This window comes from Aspergillus ibericus, assembly GCF_003184845.1.
Source record: "Aspergillus ibericus CBS 121593 unplaced genomic scaffold BO80scaffold_16, whole genome shotgun sequence".
NCBI lineage: Eukaryota > Fungi > Ascomycota > Eurotiomycetes > Eurotiales > Aspergillaceae > Aspergillus > Aspergillus ibericus.
This window is the reverse complement of record NW_020292114.1, coordinates 15,983-28,945: the sequence shown is the minus strand read 5'-3', so window position 1 is coordinate 28,945 and position 12,963 is coordinate 15,983. Positions and strand designations below refer to the sequence as shown.

The 12,963-nt window shown below is 51.5% G+C and overlaps 4 protein-coding genes across 4 annotated transcripts; all 4 read left to right on the top strand.

Annotated features, from left to right (window-relative positions):
• Positions 1-241: 241 nt before the first annotated feature.
• BO80DRAFT_424426 (prephenate dehydrogenase (NADP(+))) lies at positions 242-2,117 on the top strand. Its single transcript, XM_025719287.1, has 6 exons — positions 242-372; positions 768-828; positions 888-999; positions 1,065-1,213; positions 1,269-1,868; positions 1,951-2,117. Exons 1-6 carry the CDS (start codon positions 278-280, stop codon positions 2,098-2,100), a joined length of 1,167 nt encoding a protein of 388 aa, XP_025575919.1. The 5' UTR covers positions 242-277; the 3' UTR covers positions 2,101-2,117.
• A 3,048-nt stretch (positions 2,118-5,165) lies between these two features.
• Positions 5,166-5,966, top strand: BO80DRAFT_51739 (uncharacterized protein). The gene is made up of 2 exons (XM_025724560.1): positions 5,166-5,626; positions 5,869-5,966. The coding sequence occupies exon 1, from the start codon at positions 5,284-5,286 to the stop codon at positions 5,587-5,589; it is 306 nt and encodes a 101-aa protein (XP_025575918.1). The 5' UTR covers positions 5,166-5,283; the 3' UTR covers positions 5,590-5,626; positions 5,869-5,966.
• BO80DRAFT_51735 (cytochrome and DOMON domain-containing protein) lies at positions 5,956-7,558 on the top strand. Its single transcript, XM_025724559.1, has 2 exons — positions 5,956-6,149; positions 6,204-7,558. The coding sequence occupies exons 1-2, from the start codon at positions 6,101-6,103 to the stop codon at positions 7,454-7,456; spliced, it is 1,302 nt and encodes a 433-aa protein (XP_025575917.1). The 5' UTR covers positions 5,956-6,100; the 3' UTR covers positions 7,457-7,558.
• A 406-nt stretch (positions 7,559-7,964) lies between these two features.
• Positions 7,965-12,770, top strand: BO80DRAFT_405248 (putative cytosolic regulator Pianissimo). The gene is made up of 4 exons (XM_025717709.1): positions 7,965-10,038; positions 10,086-11,927; positions 11,986-12,152; positions 12,213-12,770. Exons 1-4 carry the CDS (start codon positions 8,308-8,310, stop codon positions 12,412-12,414), a joined length of 3,942 nt encoding a protein of 1,313 aa, XP_025575916.1. The 5' UTR covers positions 7,965-8,307; the 3' UTR covers positions 12,415-12,770.
• The last annotated feature ends 193 nt before the right edge of the window (positions 12,771-12,963 follow it).

The following is a 12,963-nucleotide window of genomic DNA, read 5'->3' as shown; positions in this document are numbered from 1 at the left end:
GCCTGAGGCACCCAATCGCGGTGACCTCTTTTTGACAGCCGTTGTTACATTACCGCGTCGGGTGGCAGTCGGCCCGGACTTGGTGTTCCCCAGCACTATTTAAAATTTCTGCTGCAACTCCCCGAGGTCAGACTTTTCTCTTCCCAATTATATCCAATCGGGCAGATAGCCGGACTTGGTGGCTTTGTCTCCTGGTTTATTCATTGGCTCAGTCGAGCGTGTTGCGCAGCCTAGCTCCTCGAAAACAGGACTGGACAAGGACTAATTCTTAGCCAGCATGGGCTTCACCAAGGAAACGGCCTCGATTGGCATTATCGGCATGGGGGACATGGGCAAGATGTACGCCCAGCGTCTGAGCGCAGCCGGTTGGAGGTAATACTTAATCAAGCGTCCCTCCCAGTCTTTGCCGACAACCACCCTAGCCGTTTGCTAGCTGTAATAGGTGAGCATCTCTCTTTTTCTTTCTCTCTCTTCCCCTTACCCTTTGGATGATGACTTGAGTGCATTTGGCTCGAGCATGACTTGGTGGTGAGCTTCCATACCATTCTGGTAAGGTCGCAGATCCGCCGGGTCGTCAATGATGTAAATTCTCAGCTACCTTTTCTTCATTTGTCTGAAACCAAAACAACCCTTCATCTTGTGATGACTCATTATATTGGTGCATTATGGGCTTGTGCTAACCATTCTGCCGATTAGGTTTTGCCTCGTATATTTTAGAACAACTGGACTGGATTAGCTGGACTAACTCTTTACTCTTACTTATTAAGGATTAATGCATGTGACAAACCCGACTCGTATGAGCGTCTTCAACAGGAATTCGAATCTCAAGTACGTCCTTGACTCGCAGCGAATGCTGTCCACACTTAAACTCATCTTTTAAATCAAAGCAAAATGTCACTATATTTCCCAATGGCCACCTGGTTTCCAGAATTAGCGATTACATTATTTACAGTGTAGAGGCGGGTGTGATCGACAAGGTAGTGGCTATGTATGGCCCATGTATGTCTCTTGATGCGAGGCTGCGCCCTTACTTGATGCATGATGCCTGTCTGACTCGTGGAAAGCTACCAAGGTCGGCGCGATTGTCGGTGGACAAACGTCCTGCAAGGCCCCCGAGCTGTCGGCTTTCGACAAGCACCTTCCCCAGGATGTAGAAATCGTATCATGCCATTCGCTCCATGGCCCTCAAGTCAACCCCAAGGGTCAGCCTCTGGTATGATGCTTGCTGAGCCCGGTCCGATCGCCCAGTATGATAACGCTGTGTCTAGGTCTTGATCCAGCACCGTGCTTCGGATGAAAGTCTCAACTTCGTCAAGGAAGTTCTGTCATGCTTCGAATCCAAGTTCGTCTTCCTGTCGGGAGAGATGCACGACCGTATCACCGCCGATACCCAAGCCGTCACCCATGCTGCCTTCCTTAGCATGGGAACCGCGTGGCAGGCAAACCAGCAGTTCCCATGGGAAATGTCCCGCTGGGTGGGAGGCATCGAGAACGTCAAGATCAATATCACGCTACGCATTTATTCCAACAAGTGGCATGTGTACGCCGGTCTCGCCATCCTCAACCCAGCCGCCAAGAAGCAGATCCGGCAGTATGCAGAGTCGGTGACCGATCTGTATAAGCTCATGATCGAGGGACGTCGAGACGAACTCAAGAGTCGAGTCAAGGCTGCAGGAGAGGCCGTTTTCAAGGCGGGTACGGATGGACAGGATCTCTTGTTGAAAGACGAAGTCCTCGATCGCTTCTCGCTCGGAAATCGGGCTCGTGAGGAGTCGCCTCCGAACAGTCATCTGAGTCTGCTTGCCATCGTTGATTGTTGGTCCAAGCTGGGAATTGTGCCGTACGATCATATGATCTGTTCCACACCTGTGAGTGCTTGAAATAAATCCTGTCCCCTGCAACGCAATTCAACGTTGCTTCAATTGACTAATCATGGCGTACAATTTGTAGCTTTTCCGTCTCTGGTTGGGTGTCACAGAATACCTGTTTCGCAACCCTGATCTCCTCGACGAGGCCCTGGACACTGCGGTCGATGATAAGACGTTCCGTTCGGATGACTTGGAATTCACCTTTGCAGCTCGCGTAAGTGTCAACTGCTAATCCCGGAAGCTAATGGCTACTTGTGATTTTGATACACGGACCAAAGACAAGGAAGTTCTGCTGTGCATGATCGCTGACGTCATTCAAAATCATATAGGCATGGTCGGACTGCGTCTCGTTTGGCGATTTCGAGTCCTACCGCGACCGGTTCGAGCGCATCCAGCAGTACTTTGCTCCTCGGTTCCCCGAAGCCGTCAAGCTGGGCAATGAAATGATGAAGACCATCCTGGAGAAGACTACCGCCAACAGCGCCTAGTTTAGGATGAAGAGATCGAACAATGAAATGGCTTCAAAGTCTAAAAATCATCCAAAAGTCGACTAGCGAAACCGGATGGTGCGTCTAGGTACCGGCGCCAGTTCGGGAGGGGCGCCATAATACGGAGTAAATAATAATAATAATGTGTAATAGGTAGCAGCTGGCTGGTGCCATGGATGGAACGAAGTAACGGCAGTGTTATCCCTTGGACTAATCACAATCAGGCGGGTAGGGACCCTGACTGACAGGTTCAAATGATGGAGCCTGGAGAGCCGTGGATTCTCGATACTGTACAGAGTATGGAATAATGACCCAAAATTAGCCTGTCAGCAGCCATTGTGCTGTCGTTGTTGAGTGTGGTTGGTATGTATTTGATGGGTATGCTCAGGCGCAGGAGTTCGCTCGCGCACGGAATCTCCCACTGTACCCTATGGGCTGGGCTTTATCCATTTAGGGCAATTCGCATACGTTTCACGGGTCCCGCGGAGCTATCACGACTCACCAGGCTAGTCTGCTTCGTATCCCGAGGTGCCAAAAATTTGGAAGTTCATGTCGTAGACCAATCTCGACGGGCTGATAGGTGGTCCACTGCCCGGCCGGCTAGTAGAAGGATGGGAAGTGTGCGCCCAATCCGCGGTGGCTAGTTGCTAGCAGGCTTGGAGGATGAGATCTCACATTACATGCATGGCCTACTTTGGGAAAACCAGTGGATGATCATATCCTGCATGTCACTCTCCAGCCCGCCACGGGTGGAGGAAATCCGCATTGCCGTGCCCATGGGTGCTGCCACGATAGGGAGGACTTTACTCCGTCCACCGGACCTTATCTATTGTTCTTCGTACGGGGCTAACGTATGTATCTCAGACGAGAGGTCAGATCTCGAAAGCAGGGGATTTGACAGTTATTTTCGTTTAGATACCGATGCACAGTGGTATCGACTTAGACACGAAACTTTTTATCCAGACCAGTACGCATGCCTGATGTAATGCACCGCAATTACTAGATGTCTAGCACCTTAGTCGGATAGTTTCGCATTGAGTACTCCGTACTGCATGACTGCCATCTGACGGGGACCGGCGGGGCCGTACTCTGGCGTATTTCCGTGTCATTATTTAGCCGGAGTTACGGAGTACATAGTAGGAACATTGCAATCCAGGCCATGGCGTTTCCTGTCCTGCATCATCAACTGCATGGCCATTGTCTTTCAGCCACCGGATGATGTAGTGGTTGGCATCAGAGTGGAGCATCACATGGCTGCACTAGTGTTTGCAAGGCAAAACTATTTTGCTTGTGAAGTGCTAAGAATAACCGAGCTGTGGACCGGCCGAGTCTGGAGGTGTCGGAGACCTGCCCCTTCTTCTGATTTTTGAAACCATGCTGCGCAAGCTTCTCCATGCCGTTTTAGGTCTGTATTCAGTGTGGGTAATCCGTGCTTCGAAGCACAAGCGGGTGTACGGACTGTCAGTCAACCATCAGAAAGATGGGCTGTAGGCGACGCGTGAGGAGTGTAAGGGTAAGGAGTATGCGTTCAATCATGAATGAACATTTTTTCCCTTTTGCCTCGAACCCCTTTATGAAGACAAGGTTAAGCCCAGCTTTCTCACCCAAGGTCGCCAGTGCTCCTAGTTCAAGAAGGGCAAAGCCATCGTCTCGAGACCTCACAATCGAGCGAGGAACCTCGCCCGTGGGCAGCCCGCAAAGTGTAAACGAAGGCCCGTCGGCCAGCTCGATTGTCTTATTGGTTCCGTTATCCCGTCGGCCCACCCCTGGTGAGAGCCAAACAACGCCATGGATGATCTGGATCGAATACGACGGCTTCCGAGATCCGAGAACTTGGTCTTAGCTACAGAGGGCGGATGCTGATTGGAAGCGGTGCCTTTCAGGATTCATGATGTGTCCGAAAAAAGTCGTGCGGATGGCCACTCTGCGCTTGGGACAAAAGGTCCATTGCGGAGTGACTTTGACGGCATTTGTGGGTTAGGGTCCTGGGGAAGTCCTAGAAAGCTTAGGTAGTAAGTACCGTACCGCGTCAGCCAGAATTCTGCGATTAGGGGAAAGGACGATCCCCGAGAGAGGAACTGGAAGGGCGAAAAGTGGAAACAACGGACGCACAAAGTACCATGTCGTAGCTTCCCTATTTATCTATCTAGTAGTACGGAGACCGGAGTACTTCCTAATCCTAGCTCATCCTTCCGAGAACTCCTACTCCGTTCCTGGTAGTGACAGTGTAGATTGTAATTTCTCACATTATCGTGGTCAGGATGACCCAGAGGCGAACCAAACGAAAGCATATTTGCTTAGACAGAACCTTCAAACGAAAAGAGGCGCGTTGCCGGGAGGCACCACTACTAGTCAATGGGAGGGTCCGAGGGGAAAAATTATGCACAATAAACCCAAAATAAAATAAAACAACAAAACAACAAAACGAATGGGTCTGGCTGCAGGCGGCAATCTGATTGATCAGCTGCTGTTCTCCGGCCCAATTGGCATGCGCCGTCCCCCGACGGTTGAAAATCATGGCCGGGTGCTGGATTCCTCTCCACTCTCCCTCCCCAAACCCATCCCCAAGCAAGCCAGGATCGCCTTCCTCCCGGGTCCAATGACTCTTCCGGATGGAGCAAGGCTAGTATGACAATACTACTGTGTAAGCACTCAAACACAAACGCAGACTGGTCCCAATTCCATGGATAGGATATACTCCGGCCAGTCAGGAGTCCGCTAGGCTAGGATGGGCAGGGAGTTGGGAGTTGGGACATTGCTGGGCTCTTGTTCCCTCCAATTCTTTTGCCCGGACACGACCAAAAAGCACAGACCATGTGGCCATTCCACTCCAAAATATGTCCACTGGCCACTCATCCACTGAGAGCCCCGAGAGGCGTGGCAGCTGAGGGAACTTTAAACCTGGAAAAAGCCCGAGGATTTTCGCCATGGGTGAGCTGAGGAAAAATCAAGGTACCCGCTTGCCTTGCGCGGTGGCATATCTATCTGACAATCGCCCAATTCGATTGACGATCTTCCCCTTTCATGGGCCCAATCTTGCTTCTTCACGCTGCTCGATCCGAATAGGCTCGATTGCCTTCACTTCAATTCAGCCCTTCTTTCCCCTGGCAGCGGTCTATCGGTTTATCGGAGGTATTCGCACTGATGGTAGCGTGATCTTCCTTCTCCTCATCGTCGTGATTGCCATGCAGATCGGTTGCATGACATCTGTGGCACAACACTATGTGGCTTAGGTTAACTATGCGCAACTTGATTCTTCATTGACTATAAGTATGAACAGCCCTTGTTTCACTTCCCTGATGCACATATGCTCCAAAAAGCTCTGCCAATGGCCTTGGTGGCGAACTCCCGCCTCGAAAGTCTGATGCTGGTCCATCGCCAGGTCGGGGGCTTTCGGTCTTGTATATTGAAAGAATGCAGTGGAGCCTGACAGAGCGCGGCGATGCTTCTCATTCCATCTACATATGAAGTTTAGGATTCCAGCAGCTAAGGTCTAATATCTGTACTTCTAGGAAGCTGTGACCACAGAGAGCAGCCCACGCTCGATTCTGGTAATACGCCATTTCAAACAGTCCTTTCATGATATTATCATTGTGATATCCTTTCTCTTGTACTGTTCGCGAAGTGGCTTGGGTCCGTTATCTCCTCTCATTTCCACAACATCTACACTGATCCGACGATCAATCGCCTATCTTTCCTTTCGTTTCCCTGTTAGCCATCTCATACGATCCTTAATACCTTCCAATGAAGTTATCAAAATTCATTGCTGCATCAGTGGGCGCATTTGGCTTGGGTAAGTTCGCCCTTCATTGTAAGACCGTTACACGTGCTGATTGACCGGATCTAGTGCGCTCAGGTTGCAGCCAAATACTCAGCCATAGGCCCTCTGAAGGTGCAGGTGTCTCCTACAGCATAAATGTACCTCAGAATACGTCGCTGTCAGGGTCTGGTCCCATCTTCCTTCAATTGAAGGCTCCACCTGGTACCAAATGGTTCGCCCTGGGTCAAGGGTCCCAGATGACGGATGGGAACATGTTCATTGTATACTCAGCATCCATGCACAACGTCACCCTGTCCACTCGGAGAGCAACTGGTCATGTAGAGCCGCTTTATGACCCGAGTATCCAAGCTCACCTTCTTGACGGGTCCGGCATCCACAATGGGGTGATGACCGCCAACATCCGTTGCGACAATTGTACAACTTTGATTGATGGGGAGAGTGCACTAGGGAATTCCAGTCCTTGGACGTGGGCATTGACGCATGGCCATCCGCTGATGTCCAGCAATTTATCTGAAAAGTTGTATCAGCATGACTGGCACGGTTCTTTCTCCTTGAATTTGACCCAAGCTGTTGGTGGTAACAATAGCAACCCGTTTATCGTTCCGATGCGGTCCTTGTTCGAATCATACGCCCACCAGCGGCAAGTCAGCGATACCCTTCTTCACAAAAAGCGAATCGCCCATGGCGTGATGACCTCAGTGGCCTTTGTTCTTCTTTTCCCTAACTTCGCCCTTCTTTTATACATTGTCCCGTCCCGTCGTACCGTCCCGTGGGTGCATGCCCCTCTTCAGCTATTTGCCGTGCTTTTGGCCTTGGCCGGGTTCGGGGTGGGGATTTCTGTCTCCAAAGATCTCCAGGAGATCGGTGGTTACCATCCGGTCATCGGTTATGTGGCGGTCGGTGGTGTTGTGCTCATCCAGCCACTCCTGGGCATTATGCAGCATCTGCATTTCCGCAAGACGGGAACGAGTTCGCTGTATGGCGTCTCCCACCGTTACCTAGGACGGTTTTTTGCTGCCCTGGGGGTCATCAATGGCGGAATAGGCTTTCATTATGCCACCGCCAAAAACCCCGATATCCCGCGAGCTTCTCCGCTCGCTTATGGCATCATATGTGGATCGATGTTTGTTATTTACGTCTCCGTCATTCTTTGGAGAAGGTCAAAATCGCAGGCGAAACCCTCGAAGGGTTACAGATTGCCATTCTTCGGATCTCGACAAGATAAACCAACTATCGCCACGCTTGATAACAGTAGCGACAATACACTTTGCGCAACTGATGAGGTTCAAGCGTCTCGGGAGAAGCCATGGCTGTCATGAAGGTTACACAGAATATCACGATCGTTAATAGCATTTTGTACTACCAAGCGTACATTATCGTTGGGGTTTGCATATCCGGAGTTCGTCCTACAGCCTACTCATTGCCTTTTACCTTTCATTCCTCCCCCTGTCCCCATGTAACATTTCATTGCGTCGCCACGAACTTCCCACTGTCATCCCCTCATTTTCTTAACCCGCATACATTATACTCCCCCAACCGAGATATACGAGGATCTCTGCCTATATTGGTCCTTCGTGGATCGGTATCGATCATGATGCCGGCTCCCCTGCCGTTGATAGTCTAAATAATCACGAACCATGGATACACGCCCCCTGATCATAGACATGTAAATCAGTATCGACTTTCGAGCTATCGAAAAGATCGAGGGCTAGCGGCGGGCCGCAGCGCAGCCTGAGGCGATAAGATCTGGTTAGTCAGCCGGGGACCAAGCCATGGATGAATCCAGCCTGAAACCACAGCGGTGGGATTGGAGAAGACCCCCGGTCATTGAAGCAGATTGCTTGCTTCCTGCTCCAAGCACCTAGCGTTGTCCTTTGCGGTCTGTGCTACATGTGATTTGGTTCTTAGACGCCTCTACGCCTCCCGACCATCCCCTCCTCAGCCTCACCACCATCCTTCGTGACCGTTTCCCCTCCCCTCCCTCCCTTTTGAGGGTGCCCGCCGTCAGCAAACAAGTCAGTCGAGAGCTTCCGGTTTACACCTTCCCCGGGCATTTTGGCGGTTCTGATAGCGCTCGTGATATTTTCAACGAACTCAATGCAGTCCTCCATCCCTCATTCCAATTGCGACAGGTGATACGCCCTCCTCTCTTGCGGCTAGATGGAGCTCTATGGCGTCCGGACATAACTCAGCGTTCTCCGCGACATCTATCCAGCACCGCGCTCTGGGTGATGGACGGTCCTATAACAGCTTGGATGATGGCCCCGCAGATGGTAGTTGGGCCGAGGCCGCTTCGAGAACTGGGCGAAATGCTCGCTCGGAGTCTGGAGGCAGCGCGACTATTGGTCTCCGGGGAGGGTCATTAGCCCCTTCTTCTGGGGCCCCTGGTAGCTTCAGCTCCGAACTGAAAAGCATGAAGACGTCGCGGAGTACTACCCCTCGACCGGATGGTGGCCCTGCGCGACGACCGAGCAGCTTCCTCGAGCACGATGATCTGTCCAGCACGGAGGAGCGCCAGGCCGTGATCCGGGACAAGATTGCGAAAGAGATGAAAATCAAGACGGGGACGGAAAACATGCTCGAAGCGCTTCTGGCGAAGAATCCGAAACATACAAAAGATCAGAGGTTAAGGGTGGAATCGGAGCTGAGTTCGTCCAACCGCAAGCTTGCCGAACTACAACATGAACTCGAGGAGGAGATGCTACGTGCGCAGGCGCCGTCCACCCCTCCCCGCAGTCGCCTCTCGAGTCTATTCCAAGGCGGTTCGATGCGTTCACCGACTCGCAACAATGTGACCCTCGATGACCACCAGGTCCAAGAAGGAGAAGCAGAAATGGAATCGCCGACGTACGTGCTTGCGGAAACACTACAAGCTCTAGAAATCGAGGGGATGTCCCCGGATTATTACGTTGAGCGTGCAAATAGCCTGGTGGAACTGTTCAAAAGGCATCCCACCCTGAAATATGACTTGGAGTGGTCTGTGTTCGGGTTACGCGTGCAAATCATGCTCTTGAGCGACAGCAAGGAAGCCGTAGCCGCCGGTTATCGTTTGACTCGGTATGCTATTGCAGATCGGAAGTCCCTGCAAATAATCCGGTCATTACATACCGATGAGCTGGTCATCTTGTCCCTTGTGAAAGAGAGCAAGGCGAGCATCGAGCGTGAACAGGCCTTGAAGTTTGTCAGGGCATTCCTCGATGTGAAGGATGGTGTGCATGAAATCTCGCGTGCCGTTGTCAGAACGATTGTCTCGGTCGCCGAACATTACGAGGACCGCCTGCGCAATATCTCCATCATGACGTTAGCTGAAATCTTGGTCAAGGACCCGGCACTAGTTGCATATTCTGGAGGCTTTGCTACCCTGCATGATGCCCTAGCAGAGGGGACTTTTGGCGCCTCGGAGAGTCTGATCGCGAGCTTTCTTCATGTTCTAGACACCCCTCACAGCAGGAAGCATCTTCGAGGAGGTTGTGAGCTAGAAGCTGTTCTCGCCCCGTTTACAGACTCTTTATCGGACTCTGTCCGCAATGGGCGCCTTAAATCTTCGGCCAGGGCGATCTCTGCCATGCTCAAGACATGGCCTGGATTGATCGTGCTCGCAAGAAATGGCGCAAAGCCTTTACAGTCACTTTTGGACTCGCTACATTACCCTGACCCGCAGGCAAGGGATCTTATCATGGAGCTTTTGTTCGATGCCTTGAGGATAAAGCCGCCTTCATGGTCATCGTCGTTTCTCGCTGGTCGGAGACTTACGACTTATGGAAGAGTGGCTAACCTCCGGACTGAGACGGATCCCAAACACGTCCGAGGCTTTTTTGACGACGATGGGAATAGGTTCGACCTGACAGCGCATTTCTCGACATTGATTCTTGCCACCCTTGTGGACGCAGGATTGTCCAAGGTCAGTCTTGGTGTTTCGGGTCACTATACTATGCTAATATGATGCAGGCTCTCTCTGATCTTATTGAGGATGAAACGGATCTGTCTCTAAGACGGAAGGCAACTCTGCTCCTAACTGAAGTCTTGAAGCTGGCACATCACTCTCTACCTCAGCATATCAGCGCAAAACTTCAGGTCCTTCCGCACCTGCTACCAGCCGCCATCAAATTCGATGTGGAAAATCACGACGTCTCCACTTCAACGATCTACCAGATCGAGAGCATAAATAGGACGTTGGCCCGCTCCGTAGGAGGCGTCTCCAATGGGGCTCAACGTTATAATGTCGACGTTGACATTTCTGCCTCTCTTCTCTCTGGCGACCAAGGCAAGGAGAAAATGAACCCTGCTATGGATGAGACTCAGTTTCGAAATGCGATCCTGGAGACGCATGTTCTAAATACCGTGAACTATCTCAAGTGGAAATGGGACTTGATCCATCGCATTGTTGAGGGTCCTCTGACCAATCCCAAGAGGCTGGAGGAAGCCATTAAGGGCTCAAAGTTCATGAAGCGGCTGATGGGTTTCTACCGGCCATTTAAGTATAGGTTCTCCATGCTGCCAAATACCAAACCGAACCAACGTTACGTCCGAACGGGTTGCGCGTTGATGCGCACACTGGTGCAACTTCCAGAGGGCACGAAATATCTAGCTGAGAACAAGTTTCTGAGGCAGGTTGCGGAGTGTCTTGCTCAAGTCGATCGTATGAGCGGATTGACATCGTCCTCGCCCCTATTCTCAAGAGAACAGATGGCCAACACGTCAAGTGGCGGATATTTTGCTATGCTAGGAGTCCTCAGTGGCGATGCGAACGGCCTCGCCATGATGGAGCGTTGGCACATGCTCAACATGTTCTACCATATCATCGAGCTTCGGGATCGAGACGATCTCATCCAGACCCTGCTCGGTAACATGGACTATGCCCAAGAAAGCCACCTCAGGGTCATCCTATCCAAGGCCCTCACCACTGGCTCCAAGGAGATTCGAATATTTGCGACCAAGCTCCTTAGAAAATATGCGGTGGGAAATGTTCCTCTTTCCTCTCAGTCACCCACTGGCAATGCGGATTGGGTGGTCAAGCTTCTCGTGACACAGCTGTACGATCCCGACGTGTCTGTCTGTCAAGTAGCTGTGAAGATTCTCGAGGAGGCATGCAACCAGCGTCACTACCTTGAGTTCGTGGTCAAGTGCCGGCCTTCCCTCGATCATCTTGGTGAAATCGGCGCGCCCCTGCTCTTACGGTTCTTGTCCACTTCGGTAGGATACCACTATCTAGATGGGCTTGACTACATCACACAAGAGATGGATGATTGGTTCCTGGGTCGTAACGACGCATACGTGGGACTGGTCGAAGCCGCGCTTTCGCGTGCCTACGTGGATCAACCGCGCAGAAGTAGCTTTGTGCCCGAGGACCTCGTGGATCTGCAGGATATTGGGCTGGTACCACCCCATTTCTATAGAGAACTCGCTCGAACTGCAGAGGGATGCAAGCTTCTGGAGCAGTCAGGCCACTTTAATGAGTTCGCGTGGACCATTCGGGATTTTCAGCTGGATGAAGAAGACACAGAGGCACTTCTCAAAGTCAAAGGCTGCCTTTGGGCCGTTGGCAACGTTGGATCCATGGAACTGGGGGCGCCGTTCCTGGAGCCTGACATTGTCCAGCATATTGTCAAAATCGCTGAGAGTGCAGAAGTTCTGACGATGAGGGGGACCGCATTCTTCGTGCTGGGCTTGATTTCTCGCAGTCGACATGGTCTCAAGGTCTTGAGAGATTTCGGATGGGACTCTGCTCTCGACCACAAGGGAAACTCTTTGGGTCTAAGCCTTCCGACCGACTTCAACAAGCTCTTTCTGGTATGGTTAGCATTCACCGGCATCAAAGTACAAGTCATTAACCGTCTTGCCTTTCCAGGTCGATTTCCCGAGCCACTCTAGAAACCCCGAATCGAAGCGCACGTCTCAAGAGAAATTCAAAGGAGCGGCTATGGATCCAGATCCGAGCAACCAAAAGATCCTGAAGTTGATTGTCGACATGGGGAATACGGTTTTGTCCAAAAGGGCTGCGGCAGACCTCCATAGGTAAGCAATATGCGCCGTTGATTGCGTCTCTATCCAAGGCTAAAGCAGTTGAATTCACAGCATCAAGTCGAAACAGCCCGACCGGTTTCATCAGCCTCACCTTTTCCGCAAGACCCTCAGCATCCTTGAGAGCCACCATTTCCGATTGCCTGCTCGCCGCTTTGCTCTGGACCTCTTTGACAAGAGTGTAATGCGACGCATAGTCTTGGACGACGATTCCGATTCCGAGTCGGAGGCGTCATCTTCCCAAGTATCAAGCTGATTGTGTTGCCGCCCCAGAGGCTAGGCCACAGGGTCGACCTTGCATTTGCTCTCGTCTTGGAAATCTTCTTTCTCAGCCACCTTTCTTTCTGTCTTCTTGGCTATGGCGTTGGATGGTTCCGGTCATGAGCAACGAAGGATGTTAGCATATCATGTTCTGCTCTTCTACCTGATTTTCCGGCCGTTTGTGTCGGGACCCGATACCTTTATCTTTTTGCCTTGCTTGCATCAGATGAGAGTTTCATCATGGGTCTGTGGAATTCTCTATCCATTATCGCTGTCTTATGATGAATGCCCTGCCTCTGGCACATGTACTGTACATACATAAACACTTTATCGATGTCCATGGAGATTACCAATCGCCGTGCGTAATGGCTCATCGTAGGTTTGATGCGTGGTCCATTGTGTGGAAGCGATCTCACGCCGGCCTCCTGAACCTCGGATGCCGAACGGAGCTCGAACGCTCCGGCATCGAACCAGCTTGTCCCCGCCCGTCAGCAAAACAATCCCAAGCATTCCTCTCCTGCGAAACCCTTCAGCTACCTTTCAT

What these genes read in the sequence shown, in the direction of transcription:
- BO80DRAFT_424426 (XM_025719287.1), top strand. Translation starts at nt 278, where the DNA reads ATGGGCTTCACCAAGGAAACGGCCTCGATTGGCATTATCGGCATGGGG. An exon ending in AGTGGCTATGTATGGCCCAT is followed by an intron (nt 1,000 to 1,064) that starts GTATGTCTCTTG and finishes ACTCGTGGAAAG; the next exon opens with CTACCAAGGTCGGCGCGATT. An exon ending in ATATGATCTGTTCCACACCT is followed by an intron (nt 1,869 to 1,950) that starts GTGAGTGCTTGA and finishes TACAATTTGTAG; the next exon opens with CTTTTCCGTCTCTGGTTGGG.
- BO80DRAFT_51739 (XM_025724560.1), top strand. Translation starts at nt 5,284, where the DNA reads ATGGGTGAGCTGAGGAAAAATCAAGGTACCCGCTTGCCTTGCGCGGTG.
- BO80DRAFT_51735 (XM_025724559.1), top strand. Translation starts at nt 6,101, where the DNA reads ATGAAGTTATCAAAATTCATTGCTGCATCAGTGGGCGCATTTGGCTTG. An exon ending in AGTGGGCGCATTTGGCTTGG is followed by an intron (nt 6,150 to 6,203) that starts GTAAGTTCGCCC and finishes GACCGGATCTAG; the next exon opens with TGCGCTCAGGTTGCAGCCAA.
- BO80DRAFT_405248 (XM_025717709.1), top strand. Translation starts at nt 8,308, where the DNA reads ATGGCGTCCGGACATAACTCAGCGTTCTCCGCGACATCTATCCAGCAC. An exon ending in TGGACGCAGGATTGTCCAAG is followed by an intron (nt 10,039 to 10,085) that starts GTCAGTCTTGGT and finishes AATATGATGCAG; the next exon opens with GCTCTCTCTGATCTTATTGA. An exon ending in GCTGCGGCAGACCTCCATAG is followed by an intron (nt 12,153 to 12,212) that starts GTAAGCAATATG and finishes TTGAATTCACAG; the next exon opens with CATCAAGTCGAAACAGCCCG.